Source organism: Heterodontus francisci, chromosome 10 (assembly GCF_036365525.1).
Source record: "Heterodontus francisci isolate sHetFra1 chromosome 10, sHetFra1.hap1, whole genome shotgun sequence".
In the NCBI taxonomy this organism is placed as follows: domain Eukaryota; kingdom Metazoa; phylum Chordata; class Chondrichthyes; order Heterodontiformes; family Heterodontidae; genus Heterodontus; species Heterodontus francisci.
The window spans coordinates 74,160,769-74,182,854 of NC_090380.1; the positions used below are offsets into that span (position 1 = coordinate 74,160,769).

Below are 22,086 nucleotides of genomic sequence, written 5' to 3' on the forward strand. Positions count from 1 at the left end.
AAAGATACATTCCAGTGAGAAAGAAAAACTCTAGGCGAAGGACGCACCATCTGTGGCTAACTAAGGAAGTTAAAGATAGCATCAAATTGAAAGAACATGTGTACAATTCAGCGTAGAGTAGTGGCAGGTCAAAAGATTGGACAGAATATAAAAAACAGCAAAGAATGATTAAAAGAATAATAAGGAGAGAGAAATTAGAGTACTAGAAAAAGCTATCTAGAAATATAAAAACAGATAGTAAGAGTTGCTACAGATATTTAAAAAGGAAAAGAGTAATAAAGTGAGTGTTGGTCCTCTGGAGAGAGAGTCTGGGGAATTAATAATGGAAAATAAGGAAATGGTGGAAGAATTGAACAGATTTTTTGCATCTGTCTTCACTATAGAGGATACAAATAACATCCCAGAAATAATTGTGAATCAAGAATTGAAAGGGAGGGAGGAACTTAAAACAATTACCATCACAAGGGAAAGGGTTGTGAAAACTACTAGAAATAAAAGTTGACAAGTCCCCAGGTCCTGATTGACTTCACCCTAGGGTCCTAAAAGAAGTGGCTGCTGAGATAGTGGATGAATTGGTTTTAATTTTCCAAAATTCACTAGATTCTGGAAAGGTCCCATCAGATTGGAAAATAGAGAATGTAAATCCGTTACTCAAGAAAGGAGGGAGACAGAAAGCAGGAAACCAAAGGCCAGTTAGCTTGACATCTTTCATAGGGCATATGCTGGAATCTATTATTAAGGAGGTTATAGCAGGTCATTTAGAAAATATCAATGCAATCAGGCAGAGTCAACATGGTTTTGTGAAAGGGAAATTGTGTTTGATGAATTTATTACAGTTCTTTGTAACAGGCAACGTGGATAAAGGGGAACCTGTGGATGTGGTGTACTTGGATTTCCAAAAGGCATTTGACAAGGTGCTACATCAAAAGTTACTGAACAAAATAAGAGCCCATGGTATAGAGGGTAACATATTAGTATGGATAGAGGATTGGTTAGTGAACAGGAAACAGAGAGTGGCATAAATGGGTTGTTTTCAGATTGGCAAGCTGCTACAAGTGGAGTGACACAGGGATTGGTGCTGGGGCCTCAACTATTTACAATCTATATCAATGACTTGGATGAAGGGACAGTGTATGATTGCTAAGTTTACTGATGACACATAGGTAGGAGAGTAAGTTGTGAACAGCACATAAGGAGTCTGCAAAAAGATATTGTCATGCAGACCCCACAACTGCCAAGAATGAGGCACATTAATTTTGTCATACAAACATTGATTTGAAAACTGTTGCTGAAGTGAAGAAAGGACTTGTTTAAAAATAAAAGCACCAGGTCCTTGGCTGGAAAGACATTTGCATATTAACGACAGTGCTTGGGGAGACAAAGGGGTTACTTCCCTTATCCAATTTAACCCACAATGGACTTTGAGCACCAAACATTGAAGGTGAGGGAGCTCAAATTTCAGGATGACTGCTGGGATGGCCAGACCCACAAACAGACATGGTCAGACCAGCTGGTCACTTGACTAGCCTGCTTGGCAACCTAGTTTTACTGAATTGTACAAACAGTTTGAACTCAGAGTGTCTGTTTGCTCCTGGACTGAAAAGACCTCTCCGGGCTGGTTCGCCGCAGCCTCCTGTCTATCTGTTCCCATCTCTTTCTCACGGAACTCCAAATCCACTGAAGACACATGAACCCCAAAAGAGAAAAGTCTCCTACAGAGAATAAGGTTTAAGAAGAATACTGGGCCCCAACGAAAAGCAAGATCTGCCTACAATCAAAGACTCTAAAGTGAGCTCGAAGATCCGTAACAAAAACCCTCTTCAGAGATTGCCTCAAACTTATCCACTTTATTTCTTCTGCTCTGCTCTGTCTCAATTTGCATGTGTGTATCATGTATGCATGCTAGTGTGGGCGCGTTGTGTATCTATAGGCATTAACCAAATTAGAGTTTATGTTTAATAAATTTCAACTTTTCTTCTTTAAACCTTAGAAAGCCTGTTTGTGCTAGTTTCTTTGCCTTATAATTGGAAAGCAGTGAACAAGGATTCACCAAGTGGGAGCTAAAAACATGAGATTAAATTTGACCGGCCCTTCGACGCCACGGGTCGTGGTCCGAGGGCCAGTAAAATGGTGCGGGGAGACGACCGCCATGACCCGCGACATTGAGAAGGGCCCGCAGAATATTACCGTGGCAGCGGGATCATAGTGCAGTCTCCCCTGCCGCACGGCAGCAGCACCACAATTAGCATATGGTAAAGACCTTTGCTGATTATGCAGCCTCTCCACTGACACTTCCGGATTTTTCGCTGAAAAGGCAGCCGTCACATGCTGTCCCGTTCATGATTTGAAAAGCTGGAGGGTCCTCAGAGGCAGAAGTTGTTGCCAGCGAAGATAAGTTCTGTTATTCAAGGGTCTCACTCTGCATTATGGAAGGGAGGAGGGAGGGGGATATTCAGGGGTCTAACTTTGCATTCTGGAAGGGAGGGGGGAATACACAGGGGTCTAACTCTGCATTCCTAAAGGGAGGAGGGAGGGGGGGATACGCAGGTGTCTCACTCTGCATTCTGAAAGGGAGGGGGTCTGGGATTACTGGAGGGAAAGCTGTGCTGGCATGAAGGGAGGTACCGTGTACCATCCCTCCATTAACAGTGTACGCTTTGTGTTTGTGAGGGGACAGTCGCACACTAGGCACCCTGTGTGTGGGGAGGGTGCCAGAAAGGGCAGGAGCATTAAGGTTTTATGGATGGTGGGCGCAATCGATTTAACTGGTAGGATCTTGATGTGGTCATGCTGAGCCACTCTGAGTGTTGGCCAAGATGGGCAATGCCATGGCATGCCACATAGTTGATCCATGAAAGCAGCTGATGTACCCGTCAATATCAATTCCTGTCCTGTTAGGAACCTTCGAATACATGAAGGGTTCAGCTTTATTTATCACATGGAAATAGGTATGGCTCGTCCTACATTGTGTGATCCACTGCATGTGAGGATCTGTATGCACCAGAGGCAATATCAACAGGCAGGTGCGATTCACGTAGAGGCCCCCAGTCGTGAGTGGCAGCCCCCAAGGGGAGATCACCATTACGTTTTCCTTGCATCTCCAGACCCCACATGACATGCCTTTGGATGTCAGAGCACCAGTGTCAGAGGTGATTGCGCATATAGAGAGGATGGTGACATGTCTCTGTGCCCTGCTCAAGGATGCCCTGCAGTCCATGGGCTCCGGTGGACATCCCATCCCTTTGTTCCTCATAGTGGTAGCAGTTCTGAAGCCTTACATCTCTACACCATTTTAGGGGCCCACCAGAGACCTTTGTGGGGTCACACAGTGAGCAGTGCACCGCTGCATCAGGAAGGTCACCAATGCCCTGCACCGGAAGGCCAGTGAGTATGTCCATTTCAGGACGGACTCTCTCAGCCAGGCCCAGAGGATCATTGGTTCTGGCACCATTGCCAGAGAACCACAGGTTGTAATTTTCATAGACTGCACTCATGTGGCCACCAGGCCTCTCGCCAGGCTACCACCTTCAGACGTCACCATTAAAGGAGCCCTCTCAATCTAGGTAAAGCTGGTATGTGATCACTGCAGATGCTTGCTTCAAATGTGTGACAGCTTCTCAGGCAGCTGCCATAACACCTGGGTCTTGCACCAGTCCCGGCTACCACCGCTGTTCACTGAACTGGCTCAGATGAAGCGGTGGCTCTTGGAGCTAAGGGCTTTCCTTTGCAGACATGGCTCCCGACACCAGTGAGAGACGCTACCATTGCTGCAGAGGAGAGATACAATGCCAGCCACTGAGCTACATGAGCCACCATTGAGCAGGAGATCGGCATGCTGAAAGAGTATTTCCAATGCCTATATGGATAGTGTGATGCCCTGTACTATGGGCCAAAAAGGCCAGCTCCTTTCTTTGCTGTTCTGCACAGCTACACACACAATAGTGGCCAGGCCTGGCATGATGAGGAAAGACGTCAACAGGATTCCTCCTCGGACTATGAGGAGGCTGTGGACCTACAACATGAAAGATGCATGGGAGGGCAGATGGCACCCAGGCTAGCAGTGAGATAGGGATGTATGGAAGTGGCTTATCAGACAAAGGCTGTCTGCTCCATAGGAACTGACATGAGCTCTGCAAGCCACACATCACCCTCACTCACCTGCTGTGCACGAGTCCACATCTGCAGCATCCCTGTGTAAACCATTAGAGACAGCAGCTGACTGAGCCAATGTCCATGTCACTGCATCTGTGGAGACACTCATGAGTAATGGTGGCATGGCAATAATGTTATGGCATATGTTGGCTCTCCTGAAAGGCCAACGGTGCAAAGGGATGTGACATTGGTGCTACATGCTGGCACACATCATTCACACAGAGAAAAGGACATACATGTTGGTGAGGAACATTTAGTGAAAGACATATTTACATTGCTGTGACACCCGTGCATTCCCATTTGTGTCAGTGTGTTCTCTGTAAACCTCTGTAATACCTTTTATGGTCTATTTAAGTCTCACGTCCTGGAATGTGCAAGATTAAGATTATTCACCCAAGTGAGGCATGCCTACAAGAAGCAATGTAACACTTGAGTGGGAGAAAAGGATCGCCACTTCATAGGACACTGGGACACAGCAGGGTAAGTATGTGGCAGCAAAGCAGAAAGTGCTAGGGTAACTCAGCAGTTCTGGCAGCATCTATGGAGAGAGAAGCAGAATTAACTTTCAGGTCTGTGAACTTGGTCAAGTTAACTCTGCTTCTCTCTCCACAGATGCTGCCTGACCTGCTGGATTTCTGCAGCACTTTTTGCTTTGCTGCCAGATTGACTGCAGCCCCTCTCTTAAGTAGAGGCCTGCTCAGGTCGGGAAAAAAGATCCTGAATCGAACTCGGCCCGAGTCCCTCCAATTTTGCCCTGAGCCCAACCCGACCCGAACCCGCCCTACCCTGAGCCCGACCCGACTATCCCTTTACTTACCTTCCGACTGGGAAGCTCCACAAAGCTGCAGCCCATGCACGATGACGTCATAATGACATCACTCGCTCACTGTGCATACTCAGTTTCGTCCCGGACTCCCAGCTCAGCTAAGTTTTTTAATTTCAATACTTACCAGCAGAGCACTTACCATGTGTGTCCAGCATGACCCAACCCGACCCGAGCCCAAAAGCTGGACCCTGAAGATGGGCCCAACCCAACCCGAACCTGACACGTCGTTGGGTCCTGTCAGGTTCGGGTTGGGTAGCAGGAAGTAGTCAGGAAGCAGGTGCTGGGGCACTTAAAATAGGGCCCCAGCACCTGCTGCACAACTGTCAAAAACTCTCTCACTGCGCCGAATGTAATACGGGGAGGGCGGCTCAGTGTTGTTAACATCATGGGGGCTCTGCGGTGGCCGCTAAATGCATGAGCCGCGGATCCATGGTGTGTTTAACATTAAACTCTGTTACGGTAAGACCAGGTGAAGGCTAAGAGTGAACCCTAGACCCCTTTCTCACCTGGTCATAACAATATGGAAAGGTAAAGTGAGCATGCAAATATTTGACAGATGGAGTATAATGTATGAAAGTGTGAACATGTCTATCCATTTTGGCTAGAAAAATAGAAAAACATATTCGTTAAATGGAAGGAGATTGCAGAACTCTGAGATGCAGAGGAATCTGGGTGTCCTAATGCATAAATCACAAAAGATTAGTATGCAGGTACACCAAGTGATTAAGAAGGCAAATGCAATGTTGTTGTTTGTAGCAAGGGGAATGGAATATAAAAGTATGTTTTGCTCCAGTTTTACAGGACATTGGTGAGACCACATCTGGAGTATTGTGTACAGTTTTGGTGTCCTTACTTAAGAAAAGATATTTTTTAGAATTAGAACATTACAACGCAGTACAGGCCCTTCGGCCCTCGATGTTGCGCCGACCTGTGAAACCATCTGACCTACACTATTCCATTTTCATCCATATGTCTATCCAATGACCACTTAAATGCCCTTAAAGTTGGCGAGTCTACTACTGTTGCAGGCAGGGCGTTCCACGCCCCTACTACTCTCTGAGTAAAGAAACTACCTCTAACATCTGTCCTATATCTATCACCCCTCAACTTAAAGCTATGTCCCCTCGTGTTTGCCATCACCATCCGAGGAAAAAGACTCTCACTATCCACCCTATCTAACCCACTGATTATCTTATATGTCTCTATTAAGTCACCTCTCCTCCTCCTTCTCTCCAATGAAAACAACCTCAAGTCCCTCAGCCTTTCCTCATAAGACCTTCCCTCCATACCAGGCAACATCCTAGTAAATCTCTTCTGCACCCTTTCCAAAGCTTCCACATCCTTCCTATAATGCGGTGACCAGAACTGCACGCAATACTCCAGGTGCGGTCTCACCAGAGTTTTGTACAGCTGCAGCATGACCTCGTGGCTCCGAAACTCGATCCCCCTACTAGTAAAAGCTAACACACCATATGCCTTCTTAACAGCCCTATTAACCTGGGTAGCAACTTTCAGGGATTTATGTACCTGGACACCAAGATCTCTCTGTTCATCTACACTACCAAGAATCTTCCCATTAGCCCAGTACTCTGCATTCCTGTTACTCCTTCCAAAGTGAATCACCTCGCACTTTTCCGCATTAAACTCCATTTGCCATCTCTCAGCCCAGCTCTGCAGCCTATCTATGTCCCTCTGTACCCTACAACATCCTTTGGCACTATCGGCATATAATTGCATTGGAAGCAGTTCAGAGAAGGTTCACGCGACTGATTCCTGGGATGAGAGGGTTATCTTATGAGGAAAGGTTGGACAGGTTGGGTCTGTATTTATTGGAGTTTAGAAGCCTGAGAGGTGATCTTATTGAAACATATAGGATCCTGAGGAGACTTGAAAGGGTGGATGATGAAAGGATGTTTTCCCTTGTGAGAGAGACTAAAACTAGGGGGCATAGTTTAAAAATAAGGGGTCTCCCATTTAAGACAGAGATGAGGAGAAACTGTTTCTCTCAGAGGGTCCTGAGTCTGTGGAACTCTCTTCCACGGACAACAGTGGAGGCAGGGTCACTGAATGTTTTTAAGGCAGAGATAGACAGATTCTTGACAAACAAGTGAGCCAAAGGGTATCAGGGGTAGGCAGGAAACTGGAGTTGAGTCCACAAGCAGATCAGCCATGATCTTATAGAATGGCGGAGCAGGCTGAAGTGGCCGAATAGTATACTCCTACTCCTAGTCTGTATGTTCGTGTGTGCTCTGTCATCAGTGCTTGAAAATTGTAATAGGGCCTTATTGATAACTTAGAGTCTCGATTTGCCTTGTATCATGATTGTTCTTGTTCAAGCAATATTTGAGATGTTAACTGCTGCAATTTTATAACTATACAAATACTTCATTGGAGGTCAATATTAAATGTGCATTTTACATGGTTCTGTGTTAGTGAGCAAACCATAAATAATTTTATATTCGAGGCATTGGTAAAACATTCACATGAACAACTACTGCATAGAAACTTCAGAAATACTCATACTGCTAAGAAACTAATCCACTAAAATTTTCTATTAAATTCTTCCAACTTTCTGTTCTGGATAGGATCCCTGTTGCTATCTCCTGCTAGTCCTTCCTCCTTTAAACAATGTACTAGAGGCATTTACTGCTCCAAAGCACATGTCCAGATCTAATTTGTAGAGGTGCAATTTTTCTGTGGGGAGTTTTCCCTCCCTTTTCCTCTCATTCATACGGATTCTGCCTCTACTAGGCAATGCCAGTGGACTGACCAGGGATTCACACAGCCTCTTCATAAATATTATATTAGGTCTTCACATCTTTATATTGTCCTTCCACTACAGACTGACAGGCTATCTCTCCTTTCACAATTTTTTTTCTCTTATCTCATAAGTTGACCAGAAGAGAAGAAAGCATGCAACAAGAAAGACCGTTCTAGCCCATTCTTTGTATGGACCATGTGTGAGTGGAAGGACTGAGGAATTCAATTCAACAGTGGGGCATAAAAACTAATACTTACATTTCTGCAGTCATTGGCAAAAGTCCCAACCAGAATGACATGGTGGGTAGTCTTACTATCTCTATGGAGGGAGGAAATGCACTTGATCCAGTAGTCAAGATATTCTAAAATTAGATATATTGTACATTTTAATTAATATTAAACCTTTCTCAATGCAGTAAGAAACCTTACCCATCACAGCAAAATAATTTCAAGAAGTCCTCCTGCAATTACTGGTGATGATAAAGGTTAGTTTTTGAAGTCTGAAAACAACTAGCCTTTTTGGTTGCAGCATTATCTTTAAATATATTATATACTGATTAATTTTATTGTCATTATAGAGCAATTTTGGATTTAAATTATTAGGTTGAAATCACACTCTGTTATTTTAATAATGAAAGGATTAATCCCCGGTATTAAATTCCTTCATCCACTAGATTAAAAAAGTAACCATGTTTATTTTAAATTAGTTAACACCCTTCTAAAATAACACAGCAAATTCACACAAATGCTTAAACATAGAAAATAGAATCAGAAAAGACACTTCAGATTGAAGTGCTTTATTGAGAGGGTGGTGAATCTTTGGAACGAACTGCCAAAGGAGGCCATGGGAACTGTTGAATCAGCAAATTGAAGAGAGAGTTGGATAAGTACCTGGTAAATATTTGACAAAGGAGCATGAGAGAGACTTAGAAGGCCTGAGTTAATAGTAATGTTATTTGTTTTCTTTTATGGATAGATTGTATTTAGGTATAGATTTACAGGCAAAATTTTAAATCTTCCAACCTAAGAAAAACTACATCTATTTACAGTTAAAGCAAAGGTTTTGCTTATGTGCTTTCACATCATTTGAATATACAAAGTAGGGCCAGGTATTTGCTGAACAGAGCACACGTGCCCGGAATTTCCTCATGACTTCTCCTGCTCAACCGCTTTAACTTTGGTCAAGGTTTGGCAGCAACCCTACTTACAGATGGAATGGGGTTTCCACTACAGTTACCCCTATGAAATGGGAGGTGTGCTAAGGAAATTCCTGGCAATAGAAACCTTAGATTAGAAACATTTAACAACCAGAAGAACTCAATTCTCATTCAGAAGAATTTCCACAGGGGAAATTCAATCCCCAGTGTTTAAAGGCAAACAACAAACTACTCAAGGAACAGAAACAGTAAATTTCTGTTTTTAATCAAGAAAGCATTTTAATTAATCTTGGGATGTAAATAGTTGAAAAAAATATTAATTAATGGTAATAATTTATTTTGTAGCAATTCTGATCTGATGTTTAAAAGAATTACAAGAAGTATGTCACTATAACGTACCTTTCACAGTAAATCCACAGGCATCTATTACTTTTTGTCCTCTAAGCGGCCTTTCCTTTGCTGGTAATATATCATTTAATTCGAGGTTTAGGTTAACGACCAACAAGTAGACAGCATTGTTAGGTAAAAAGGGCATGTGCATCTGCTGATATTCCACATGTCCTCCAAAGTCATAGTATCTAAATACAGAGAACTCTTCAGGGACTTTGATGGTTTCTTTCACTTTCATCAGTATCTCATTGGTAAAAGTTTCATTCATAACAGCACCTGCTAAAAAGAAAAATAACAAGTGTACTTATTCCGTACACTCCTCCCTGCTGAATTTCAAGGACAATGTACTTAATGGGAAGCAAAAGCAAATTACTACAGATGTCTGAAATTTTAAATAAAAATAGAAGCACTGAAAAACACTCACCAAGTCAGACAGCATCTGTGGACTTATTTGGAATGTATGCTTTTAGTAAAGGAAATAGCATATGTTACAGCCAAGGTGGGAGGAGTGCACTGTTTTTCTAGTTGCACTTCTCCACACATCACAACATATATTAAAACTTTTCATAGTTACCAATATGGTCAATCATAGGCTCTATTTTTATCCCAGAATAAAATACACCAACCAGGTTTTTTAAATAAACAACAAAATTATCAGTTTATTATAAAACAAGTCTTAAACAGTAACAATGCAAAGCATTAACAAACAGATTGAAATATGAAAGCTCCCTTTTTACCTTAGCCCCTCACCCCCCCCCCCCCCCCCATCGGTTAACCAAAAAAAAAGATTTACTCTTTAGAGATCTATTACAAAATAAACAGACAAATAGAGTACTTTGGCCAGATACTTGCTAATTCTTGAAAAAAAAAGAGAAGACATGGGAAGATGTTAGATGTCCTTTGTTTTGGTTTGTCATCCCAAGTTCACGTAGACGACTGTAACTGGGATCGTCCTGGAACAGTTCTCGTCTGGCGACATTGAAGATCAGTGTGGGCAGGCTTTCCAGGAAAAATGTAGCAAAAGTTTCAGTCTGTTCCTTATACTTGCTTCTCAGAGCTTCTCAAAAAGATGGAAAACTGGTAGGCTTTTCAAAGAGCTGGAACAAGCTGAGGTGGGGTTTGTCCCTTGGCAAGTTTTCTCCAACTGCTTTTCAAACTATTGTCCCTACCCTACTGTCTGCACAAGGCGAAACCAAAAACATCTCAGGAGTCAAGCCTCCTGACCCTATAAATCTTGACCTGTCACTTCTTTATAAACATCTTTCCCCAAGTCAAAAACCCCCTGCTGAGTAGTTATCTGAAGACAGGTACCTTCCAGTAAGGGCTTGTTTTTAGCACTCCTTGATTCTTCCAGTAACGGTTGTTTACAAGCTCAATCAAAAAGACCTTCTGATGGTCTCTTATAAAAAAAAAGTTCCAGCATCTATGGAATCTTTTCCAGTTTTAACACACGAATCCCCATAATTTAGCAAAGAAAATGGAAGCACTCATAGCACATCGATTTTGGTGGAGTTGAAACTTAGGCTTAATTTGGCTTTATGAGCCAAATTCCAGCTTTGGGAACTGCATTTGCTTTCTGCTTTATGGTTGAAAACTCTAGGAGCTATTTACCTGTTTTAGAGATTTAATTTTGAGGTAAAAACTGTATTGGTGCAATTTTTCCAATTGAAGGAAAAAATTATGAAGATGCTAACTCAATCAAATGCAGTGCTGCCAAGAAACAAAATATAAATTAATAAGATGTGGTGCTGTGCATGGTGGAAACTATTCTCAATTGGTGTTATAGAGGTTGCACAAATTTGAAGTCTGTAGTCATTGAAATGTAAATAAAACTTTGAAAAGAGTAAATGAAATTTCAGCACTCTTTTATACACTACGGAAGATAGCAGATCTCCTGACTAACTATTATATATTAAAAATGGTGAGTGAGTCACAACATTCCATCAGCACTGGAAGGTTATACAAGTTAGGACATCTAAAGCAGACTCTCCAGCCAGTGCACTGTTAAAATTGCACCAGAGTCCAAACTGAGTAATCGGACCCTGACTTATATTTATATTTATGAACCATCTGACTGAGCCAGGTAGACGCTTCCTATTAAAGCAGTTATGTGTCAGTATCCAAGTGGCCAAAGCACCAAATGATTTGAACTCCTGTTCCATTCTGTTTCCGAAGGACAAAGGGAGATAAAATTCCCCCCTTATACTGCCTATCATTAGTATCATCTACAAATCTGGAAACCCCTGCTTCTAGCCCTATATCATTGAGGTAAACATACAGAACATACCCCCATTAACATTACATTAACTCCCTGCAATCAATCTCAGAAACTGCCCTTAACTCCTAGTCTCTCTTTCCTCGCTTCTAGATAGTTTTTAATTCATTTGGCGACCCTTGCCTAATTTCCATTTTTTAAATCCATTTTTTTCTCTGAAGACTTGCACTTGCTTCTGATTGCCTCTGGTACTCAGCCCACCAGAAGACTGTCAGGTTACCCCGACCTGCAGTCAGGATATCTCAGCAGCAAGTATGGTTTTCCCTATGAGCGTGCCACTCCATACTATTGTCATGGGGGAGGATGAGGAGCAGCATAGGATGTCAATAAGTTAAAGTCAGGCACTTTTCAAGGAGGATGCACCCACCAGGTAGTACTGCCCCATCCCATCCCCACCTAGGAATACTGAGGCAGTACAGGTCATATCAGGACTGTTCTGAGGAGTTTTGCATAAGTAGGATGTGTTTGACCAATGACGCAACAGTGCAGCTCTGTGACTTGCTGCAAGAAAAACTGAAGGCTCACTCATCTACCCACATTGCTCTCTCAGTGACTATGAAAGTGATCACCACCTTGCATGGCAAAGAGTCATTCCAGGAGGTTATGAAGATCTATGCAACATCAGCCAGGGAGCATTACAGATGTATAATTGGCAGGTCACTGATGCCTTTTACAGCACAACAGCCCCACTGATAAGCTTTACCATCACAGAAATGCAGCAAAAAGATAGGGTCATAAAGTTTTATAGGGTTGCTTGCTTCCTCAAGGTACAGGGAGCATTCATTGCTTTGAGGGCCCACAGAACATCCACTCAGCAACATCAATAGGAAAGGATTCCACTCCCTTAATGCCCAGGTAGCGCTGGATTTTGTGCAGTCGGAGGGGCTCAAGGTGCCAGGCCAAATAGGTGGCGGGACCCTCGCCTCGGCCTTTTTGTGAACCACCACCCCCCCACCCCCATCCCTGACACGATCCTCCGTTGTTCCGGAAGAAAGGTTTCCAGTGCTGGGATGTCCATCCCTTTAAAGACGGGAATCCTGCCCCCAACAGCTGCCGGCCAATCACAGGGATTGGCCAGCAGCTCAGCAGAATTGGCAGACCTTGGACCCAAGCACAGCGCTGGAACGCCGGACATCAGGTAAGTGAGATGGGCTCGCCTGGGCCAGTCCAGAAGGCCCTGGTGAGGGTGGTCATGAAGTCCAGGTAAATGGAGGTGGAGGTTTTGCTGGCGGGGGTCCTCTGCGGGCCATAGATTGCCCTCGGAGCAGGGACCCTCACCCAAGCCTGCAGGGAGGGGGCCTCGTATTATGAGACGCCCTCCCCGCATGGCGGGGGCACCGCCCGCTGCTGGTTAATTCCCACTGGCAAGGGGAAGACTCCCTTAAGTAGGCATTATAGGCTACTTAAGAGCCTCAACTGACCACTGGGTGGGAAGGCCGTCGTTGGCCTATCCCGTCCCCGCCAAAATTGCTTGGCGACAGGGCAGTGATGGGCCCTCCGCCCCCCGCCTCCCATCGCAATTTTATGTGGCCTCCCCACCTTTAACTCCCTCTCCGGGGGGCCCATAAAATCCAGCCCTTAGTGTGCAACAACAATTTGAGCATCTTGCATGTCAACACCTGATATGTAGGAAACTGACATTTTGCTTTCGTCCTCCCTTATTTGGTCCTTTCTGATTTCTTCAGGGAAGAGAGTCAGACCCATGAATGACTTCTGGGTGACAAAGCATACCCCACATGGGTCCCATGGCTAATGACCCCAATCATTCTCTGCAGGAATGTGAATCACATTTCTATGTAGCTTGGTGGCACATACACCCAGAAATGTGCGTCACCTGCCTTTGTTTTCCTCCAGGATGGCTTGGAGGCATGAATCAGGGAGTTCTGTGTCCTTTTTGTCTCACTTGGTGCCATGCCCTGCTGCTGTCTGGGTTCAGACGTTCTCTATGTAGTTATACCTCCATAAAGGTAGCAAGAAAAAATATTGCTAAGGTATGTAGTGAAGTTATTAGAGAGTGAAATGAAAGAGCCAAGCATTGTTGTTCTCTTATGCGTTTGTCCTCAGTCTATTGCTGAAGAGTGCAGGCTGAACTGTACTTTTTAGAGGTTGCACAACCGTTCAGCTGCTTACATCCATCGTGCACAGGTTTCACACCAATGAGCATGCAAATGAGCAGATTCAGGAAACTCACGTGCAATTTTATCTAGGCCACTGGTCGGTGCATGTTTTTTCAAAAAAGTGGTGACGTGCATTTTGAGGATATTCTATCCTTTTATGTTTAACAAAGGTAAAGTTTTCTAGAAAGGTATCTCAGTTGTTCCAGCTTGAAGTCTGATATTTCGCTTTTGTTACGGAGGGAACCTTACACAAGTCTGTTAGAAACGAGCCTAAACATGTACCTTCTTTGGCGCCCACTTGTTCTTCACTTGAGCCAGTGTCACTTTGTTCTGTAAGTGTTCCTAGAAGTTAAGAAATAGTTTGTGATGCACAAGCACATTCCACCTTTTTGTTTTCATGCAACTTGTCCCAAATTCTATATTGCCCCATTGAGGGCAAATGGACAAAAGAGCAAATCTTATTCAAATTGCAGTCAGGCTCTTTTTTCTGGCAATGGGCCAGTGTTGTTTCTCTGCTGATTGAGCACCTTGTGTTGGAAGTGTAACACATACAATATTGTGCAAATTACACTGATAAAACTGCATAAATCTACTGCTTTTCTGCTCATTATTTTCCTCAACCTATTTAATTATCTCCTTTCCTTTGGCCCTGTTTCCCTACCGTATCAAAGCCTCAGAAACAAAATCCATCAGAAATGACAATTGTGGTTCATATTGTACAGGCAGATTCTACAGAGGGTTAGCTACATTCCTTTTGAAATTGGATTTAGTTTGATAAAAATGAAAATTTAAGTTGAAACATCAAATAATATATGATTACTGAGCAGACTGAAGTGATTCTTATTCATAATGGTTGCCTTTCTTTCATCATGAGTACACCTGTAATAGCTGAAAATCCCAAAGAATATTAGCTGTTATGTATTCAATATATTTAGTAAGCACAACATTTAACTTAACTATCTGTTAGGTGCTATTTTTAAACTCATCAAGCTGAGTGTTATCTGTAACAAAATCAGAAGATGCTGGAAAGATCAGCATCTGCAGAGAAAGGAAGTTGGGTTAACATTGCAGTTCTGTGACCCTTTGTCAGAACCAGTTAATGTCTGGAGCAAGACCTAGGTGCTTGAATTGCTTTATGGGGAAGCTTATTAAATTAAATGAATTATGAGGTATTAATGACCTATATACATATCTTTTGTGAAGGTTGCCATACTGGATGCATAAGACAGTACAGCAAGATGAGCTGTATATATTGGGAATGAAGTTGGCCTCAGACCTCTCAGTCCAGTATTACAGGGACAGAGCATCTAATGTACATCAGTGCAACAGACAGACATACTCACATTATTGACGCCATAGCATTTAAGCAAATAAGCTCCTTTTATTGTTGATTTCTTAATGCATGTCTCCCTTGACTGATCATAGTTTGGTGATTAAGCTTCCTCAGTGATATGGATGTTAAAGGTTGAAGTAATCTGAATCATGGTTTGGGTTCTAAGGATTGGGTAGTTTTATACGGAGAATATACTGAGAAAGGTTTTGAACTTATGTCTATCTTCAAATAGCTAATGGGTTTTGATATTATCGTTATTAGCAGTTATTGCCCTGATTTATCATTACTTGGTTATATCGGGCTGAATTTTACCAGCCCTTTGCCGTCGCGGATCGCGGCACAGAGGCCGGTAAAATTCTGCAGGGAGAGGCCCGCCTTGACCCGCGATGTTAGGAAGGGCTCGCCGCAAATTACTGGCGGTGGGGGGACCTTGGTGTGGCCTTCCGCCGCACCGTGACGGCACCCCAATTACAATATGTTAAATGGTACTTAACTCTGCAGATTATGCAGCCCGTCACCTCTATATGGACACCTCCAGATTTTTTGCTGAATGGGCAGCTGTCACGTGCCGTCCCATTCACGATTTGAAAAGCCGGTGGGTCCTCAGAGGCAGAAGGTTTTGCGGCAGAAGGTAAGTTCCTTTTCAGGGGTCTCACTCTGCATTCTTAAAGGGAGAGGGGGCGGGATTACAGGGTTCCCACTCTGCATACAGGAAGGGAGGAGGGATGGGGTCTAGGATTACTGGAGTGAAAGCTCTGCTGGCATGAAGGGAGTTACTGTGTACCATCTCTCCGTAAACAGTGTACGCTCTACGTTTATTCGTGTTTGTGAAGGAGCACTCTAGTTACCCTGTGTGTGGGGAGGGTGCCAGAAAGGGTAGGAGCATTAAGGTTACATGGATGGTGGTGGCAATCGATTCAGCTGGTAGGATCATGATGTGATCATGCTGTGCCACTCAGTGTTGGCCAAGATGGGCAAAGCCATGGCATGCCACATAGTTGATCCATGAAAGCAGCTGATGGACCCATCAACACCAATCTCTGCCCTGTTAGGAACCTTCAAATACATGGAAATAGGTATGGCTTATCCTACATTGCATGATTCTTTGCTCCTGAGGATCCGTATGCAGCAGAGGCAAAATCAACAGGCAGGTATGATCCACGTAGAGGCCCCCTGTCATCAGCAGCAGCCCCCAAGGGGAGCTTGCCATTACATTTGCCGTGCATCTACAGGCCCCACATGACATGCCATCAGATGTCAGAGCACGAGTGTCAGAGGCGATTGCACCTGTAGAGAGGGTGGTGATACATCTCTGTGCCCTGCTCAAAGATGACCTGCAGCCCATGGGCTTCGGTGGGCATCCCATGCCTTTGGTCCTCATAGCAGCAGCGGTGCTCAAGCTTGACACCTATGCAGATTTTCAGGGGCCCAACAGAGACCTTTGTGGGGTCACACAGTCAGCAGTTCACTGCTGCATCAGGGAGGTCACCGATGCCCTGCACCAGAGGGCCAGTAAGGATGTCCGCATAAGGACAGACTTTCACAGCCAGGCCCAGAGGGCCATCGGTTTCGGTACCATTGCCAGAGGTCCATATCTTGTAATGTTCATAGACTGCACTCATGTGACCATCAGGCCTCCCACCAGGCTACCACCTGCAGACGTCACCATTAAAGGAATCCTCTCAATCTAGGTGAAGCTGGTATGTGAACACCGCAGATGCTTTCTGCAAATCTGTGACCGCTTCTCAGGCAGCTGTCATGACACCTGGGACCCGTCCCAGTCCCAGCTGCCACTGTTGCTCACTGAACTGGCTCAGATGGAGGAGTGGCTTCTTGGAGATAAGGGCTATCCTTTGCAGACATGGCTCCCGACTCCAGTGAGAGACTCCACCACTGCTAAAGAGGAGAGATATAATGCCAGCCACTGAGCTACAAGACCCACCACTGAGCAGGAGATTAGCATGCTGAAAGAATGCTTCCAATGCCTGGATGGATAGGGTGATAACCTGTACTATGGGCCGAAAAGGCCAGCTCCTTTCTTTGCTGCTCTGCACAAGTACACACCCAATAGGGGCCAGCCCTGGCACGATGAGGAGAGACGTCAACAGGACTCCTCCTTGGACTAGGAGGATGCTGAGGACCTGCAACATGAAAAACGCATGGGAGGGCAGATGGCACCCAGGCTCTGCACGCAGGGCTAGCAGTGAGCTGGAGCTGTAAGGCATTGGCTTATCAGACAAAGGCTGTCTGCTCCATAGGAACCGACATGAGCTCTGCAAGCCAAACATCATCCTCGCTCACCTGCTGTGCACCAGTCCACATCTGCAGCATCCCTGTGTAAAGCATTGGAGGCAGCAGCTGACTGAGCCAATATCCAAGTCACTGCATCCATGGAGACGCTCATGAGTAATGGTGGAATGGCAATGACGTTATTGCATACGTTGGCTCTCCTGAAGGGCCAACGGTGCAAAGGGATGTGACATTGGTGCTACATGCTGGCACACATCATTCACACAGAGAAAAGGACACACATGTTGGTGAGGAACATTTAGCGAATGACGTGACAGCTGGGTGTTCTCGTACACCAGTCACTGAAGGTAAGCATGCAGGTCCAACAGGCGGTAAAAAAGGCAAATGGTATATTGGCCTTCATAGCGAGAGGATTCAAGTACAGGAGCAGGGATGTCTTGCTGCAATTATACAGGGCCTTGGTGAGGCCACACCTGGAATATTGTGTGCAGTTTTGGTCTCCTTATCTGAGGAAGGACGTTCTTGCTATAGAGGGAGAGTAGTGAAGGTTTACCAGACTGATTCCTCGGATGGCGGGACTGATGTATAAGGAGAAATTGAGTCGGTTAGGATTATATTCACTGGAGTTTAGAAGAGTGAGGGGGGATCTCATAGGAACCTTTAAAATTCTAACAGGACTTGACAGGGTAGATGCAGGAAGGATGTTCCCAATGGTGGGGGAGTCCAGAACCAGGGGTCATGGTTGAAAGATACAGGGTAAACCTTTCAGGACTGAGATGAGGAGAAATTTCTTCACCCAGAGAGTGGTAAGCCTGTGGAATTTGCTACCACAGAAAGCAGTTGAGGCCAAAACATTGTATGTTTTCAAGAAGGAGTTAGATATAGCTCTTGGGTCTAAAGGGATCTAAGGGTATGGGGAGAAAGCGGGAACAGGTTACTGAGTTGGATTATCATCCATGATCATAAAGAATAGTGGGGCAGGCTTGAAGGGCCGAATGGCGTACTCCTGCTCCTATTTTCTATGTTTCTATAGAGGGCTGAATTTTATTTGGGCGCCACACTCTGTGGTGGCACCCTTTGAACACAGCGGCCTGCCTGCATTCAGCCACTGCCACCGAACCCCCACGTAGGGGCTTATTTAAATAGATCGGGCAGAGCGGCTGCCCCCGATGACATAGCGCCATTTTTAAAGAGCTTTAAGCTCTTACAATTAATTTTAATTTTTAAAGGGAAATCATTAGTGATTTTTATTAAATACAAAATTAAGTGATGGAGGCCCTTCCCCAACCGCGCCACCCCCCCCGCCCATGCTCATTTCATTGCCCGAAATGACCAACAATTGATTTTTCAAATACCCGAACTTTCCCCTCCAACCTTCAATCTCTTACCCTTCAACCCCTTCCCACCATACCCACATCCAATCAAAATTGTTTTCCCCGCTCCTCCACCCTTCCCACACTGAAAGGTTTATTGCTGCCCCCTCCCTACCAGGTTCTCGCCTCGGAACTTCGTGCAGAGTTCCGAAGGCATGCGAAGGCTGAACAGAGGCCGTAAAATTGGTGTGGAATGGCAGGTAAGTTCATTTGAATATCTTTAATGTGAATTTACTTATGGAGATAAAGGGCCTGCCGCCAGGCATCGGGGGCGTGGGGTGGTTTCACCGAGGTCCTCCTGCCGCCGGTAATATACAGCCGTCCCTTCTCGACATCGCAGGTCGAGGCGGGCCTCTGCCCGCAGAATTTTACTGGCCTCTACGCTGCATCCCTCAGCTTCAGAGGGCCAGTAAAATTCAGCCCAGAGTATCAGTAAAGAAATTGGTGGAAGATCAGGACATGTAACAGTTGCAAACAATTTAGAATATAATCTAGGTTCAAATTGGATTAAGAAAAATGCTCAAATAACATAATCAGTGCCAGAATTTATACTTAAAAATCTTTCCATTACAATCACTTTTTATGGTACTTAAGAGAGAAACAATCCATAAGTACTTAATACCTTCAAGTGGTTCTTTGTCAGAATTTAGAACACAGGATGCAATTGCAGTCGTTAAATCATCACTCGGATTATCTGTACATGAGATAAGAAAGGGTTGAGTTTTGAAAATGATTCATTACATCTTTAAATTATATTGTCAGATAACATCAGTTAGTATCAGTAGTTGCTCATTTAAATCATCCCCAAGTTCAGCCATTTGGTCTATTTCTACCTGAATGATGGAGCAGAAAACAAAATGCTGCTTGAGGTAGAACAAAATTACATGAAATTAGCAACCTTCAAGAAGAAAGAAGAGAAAACAACTGCAATGCTGGAAATCTAAATTTGAAACAGAAAAATATTGGAAATGCACTGCAGGTCAATCAGCAACAGTAAAGAAAAAAGTTGGGTTAGTGTTTCAGGTGTAAGACCATCAGGAAGGAGTTACACACAAACATTAACATCCCTGTTCTCTTTACAAAATACCTGCTCTGTTTTCCAGCATTTTCTCTTTTTACTTCATGTTTGAAGACCAGTTAGAACAGTTACGAAGAATCATATTTAATTTGACCGATATTTGTTCCCTATTTAGAAAATACCTGATGTAAAGAGCAAGTGCCAATAACATTATTTAGGGAATTGGTTTGGAAGTGTTACTGAGATGAACAATTGCAAGAGACTTTGATTAACATGTGTAGATACACTTAAAAACTCTCTCAAGGAGTAATTCTCGCACATTGTTGGTCTCAGCAATTCAGGGTTCTGGTTCACTCCCATAATTTTACCTTGACTGAGGTCAAATTAAATATGATTTTTCGTAACTATTCTAACTGGTCTTCAAACTTGAAGTAAAAACAGAAAATGCTGGAAAACAGAGCAGGTATTTTGTAAAGAGAACAGAGATGTTAATGTTTGTGTGTAACTCCTTCTTACACCTGAAACACTAACCCAACTTTTTTCTTTACTGATGCTAATTGACCTGCTGTGCATTTCCAACAGTCAAGCACAACAGTCGGGTGGGAGGAAGTCATATTCCACTGCGTTTACAAAGGTACTACTGCCAAAGAGGAAAATATTGTCCATAAAGTCACCGCAAAAAGGGGAGAGCACTACACGGTGTTACCACAAGAAAACAGTATGCAACTAAATATAACTGAGAATTCTGACTGTTGTGACAATTATGAGCCCAATAACCATTCTCAATTTAGTACCTTATTGTACCCTACATCTCATGCTTTAATGGTAACAAACACCAGCCCCAATATATGTCTTTTGGGGCACCAAGTCATTTAGCGAGTTGCAGGATGGTTTTGGGGGAGATGAAACCACCAGTACAGGGTCAGTGCCAAAGCTCCAACAGCTGCTGAGCCTGGGATTCAGAGTGCACAAGGCTGCATACAAATTTAGTTTGATATCCTGAATCAGAGTAATGTTTGGGGGTATCTATAGAAGATATGGAACTGGACTGAGTTCATTTGGACCAACTATTTAGGTTAGGTTAGGTTAGGTTAGAAAGGTTTATAAGTTATGCACGGTCAAACCTAGGTTGGATGTTCGGCGGTTTCTTTTCCCAGAGAATAGTGGATCTGTGGATCTGGTTGCCAGATCCTACAATGAATGCTGATTTACTGTAGAAGGTGAAGAAAAAACTGGAGCTGATTCTAGCTGGGACTCAGATCACCTTATACAAAAGGTAGCTAGCCTCGAATATAAACCACGGTCAAAGTGATGTTCTGGACTAGTTGTGATCATCCAAAGGTTGGAATGGAATTTTCCAGTTTCTATTTCCTATTTGGTTTGGGTCTTTAATCAGCTTTTTCATTTGTCCCAGGAGATTACCAGACCCTGTGTAGGTAGGGAGTGCCTGTATTGTGATGCATAGGGCTTCATAATGTTATGAAAGTACTTGTATTTTAAAAATATTTTTTGAGGGCTTGTGTTTTTGAATTGTGGAGATGGATTCATTTGGGACTGAAGTGATTCCATAGATGCTGGACTTCGTTTATTTTTTTAAAAAAAAGGTCATTGGAAGGACTTGAGCTTTCTGTTTAAAAACATTTACTGGATGTCACATGACTTCAGCTAAGTAAACAGCAGGTGCCTTCTAACTATGGGGGTTGTTTACAGAGAAGTGACATGTCAAGATTTATGGTCGTCAAGAGTTGGTTTCATTTTGAATACTGTTTTGAGTCAGTTGGAGGTCAGCCTGCTAAGTGAAAAGACCCAGCTCATTCCTTTCTCCACTTCTCTGAAAAGCCCTGAGAATCAAGTGTAAGAAATAGAGAAACTGAAGCAGCATTTCTCCTGAGAAGCTTCTGGAAGACTTCCTCTCGACATCTCCTGAACGAACTGCTTCTGCAAAGATCCCAGTGACCTGTCTACGTGTACTCAGACACCAGGCTGTATGCCATCTGAACATAACATAGCTTCCCCTTTTCCTTCAAGAATTAACAAGCATTTGGCCAAAGTATTTTTTGTTGTTTTGTAAAATGATCTCTGCAGAGAAAACCTCTATTTTTTCTTTAACCGGTGTCTGTATGTGTATGTGTTGGGCGGTGGGGGGGAGCTAAGTTAAAAAGGGAACCTTCATTTTTCAATCTGTGTGTTAATGCTTTGCAACTTTACTGAATAAGTCTTGTTTTATAATAAATTAATAATTTTGTTGTTGTTACAAAAGTGCTTCTACATTTTTGTTAAGTTTGTTTGAGGACTTATATTTAAATTGTGGAAATGGATTCATTTCTTTGGAAGGCTAAAGATTTCATAGAAGCTGGACTTTGCTTTGTTGTTGACAGTTCATTGAAAGGACACTGAGATGTTCTTTAAAACAGTCTTGTTGGAAGTCATGTGCT

General features: G+C 43.6%; 1 protein-coding gene across 2 annotated transcripts in view; it reads right to left on the reverse strand.

Moving 5' to 3' along the window:
- Window positions 1-22,086, reverse strand: part of LOC137374533 (uncharacterized) — a 57,354-nt gene that overhangs the window by 21,924 nt on the left and 13,344 nt on the right. The window contains exons 4-7 of one of the 2 annotated variants that reach the window (XM_068040762.1): window positions 19,256-19,327; window positions 13,960-14,019; window positions 9,295-9,561; window positions 7,997-8,100 (exon numbers count right to left, since the gene is read on the reverse strand). In XM_068040762.1, the coding sequence (XP_067896863.1) occupies window positions 7,997-8,100; window positions 9,295-9,561; window positions 13,960-14,019; window positions 19,256-19,327 (503 nt within the window). Of the gene's footprint in view, window positions 1-7,996; window positions 8,101-9,294; window positions 9,565-13,959; window positions 14,020-19,255; window positions 19,328-22,086 lie in introns of both variants that reach the window. The other variant, XM_068040761.1, reaches the window with a different exon arrangement.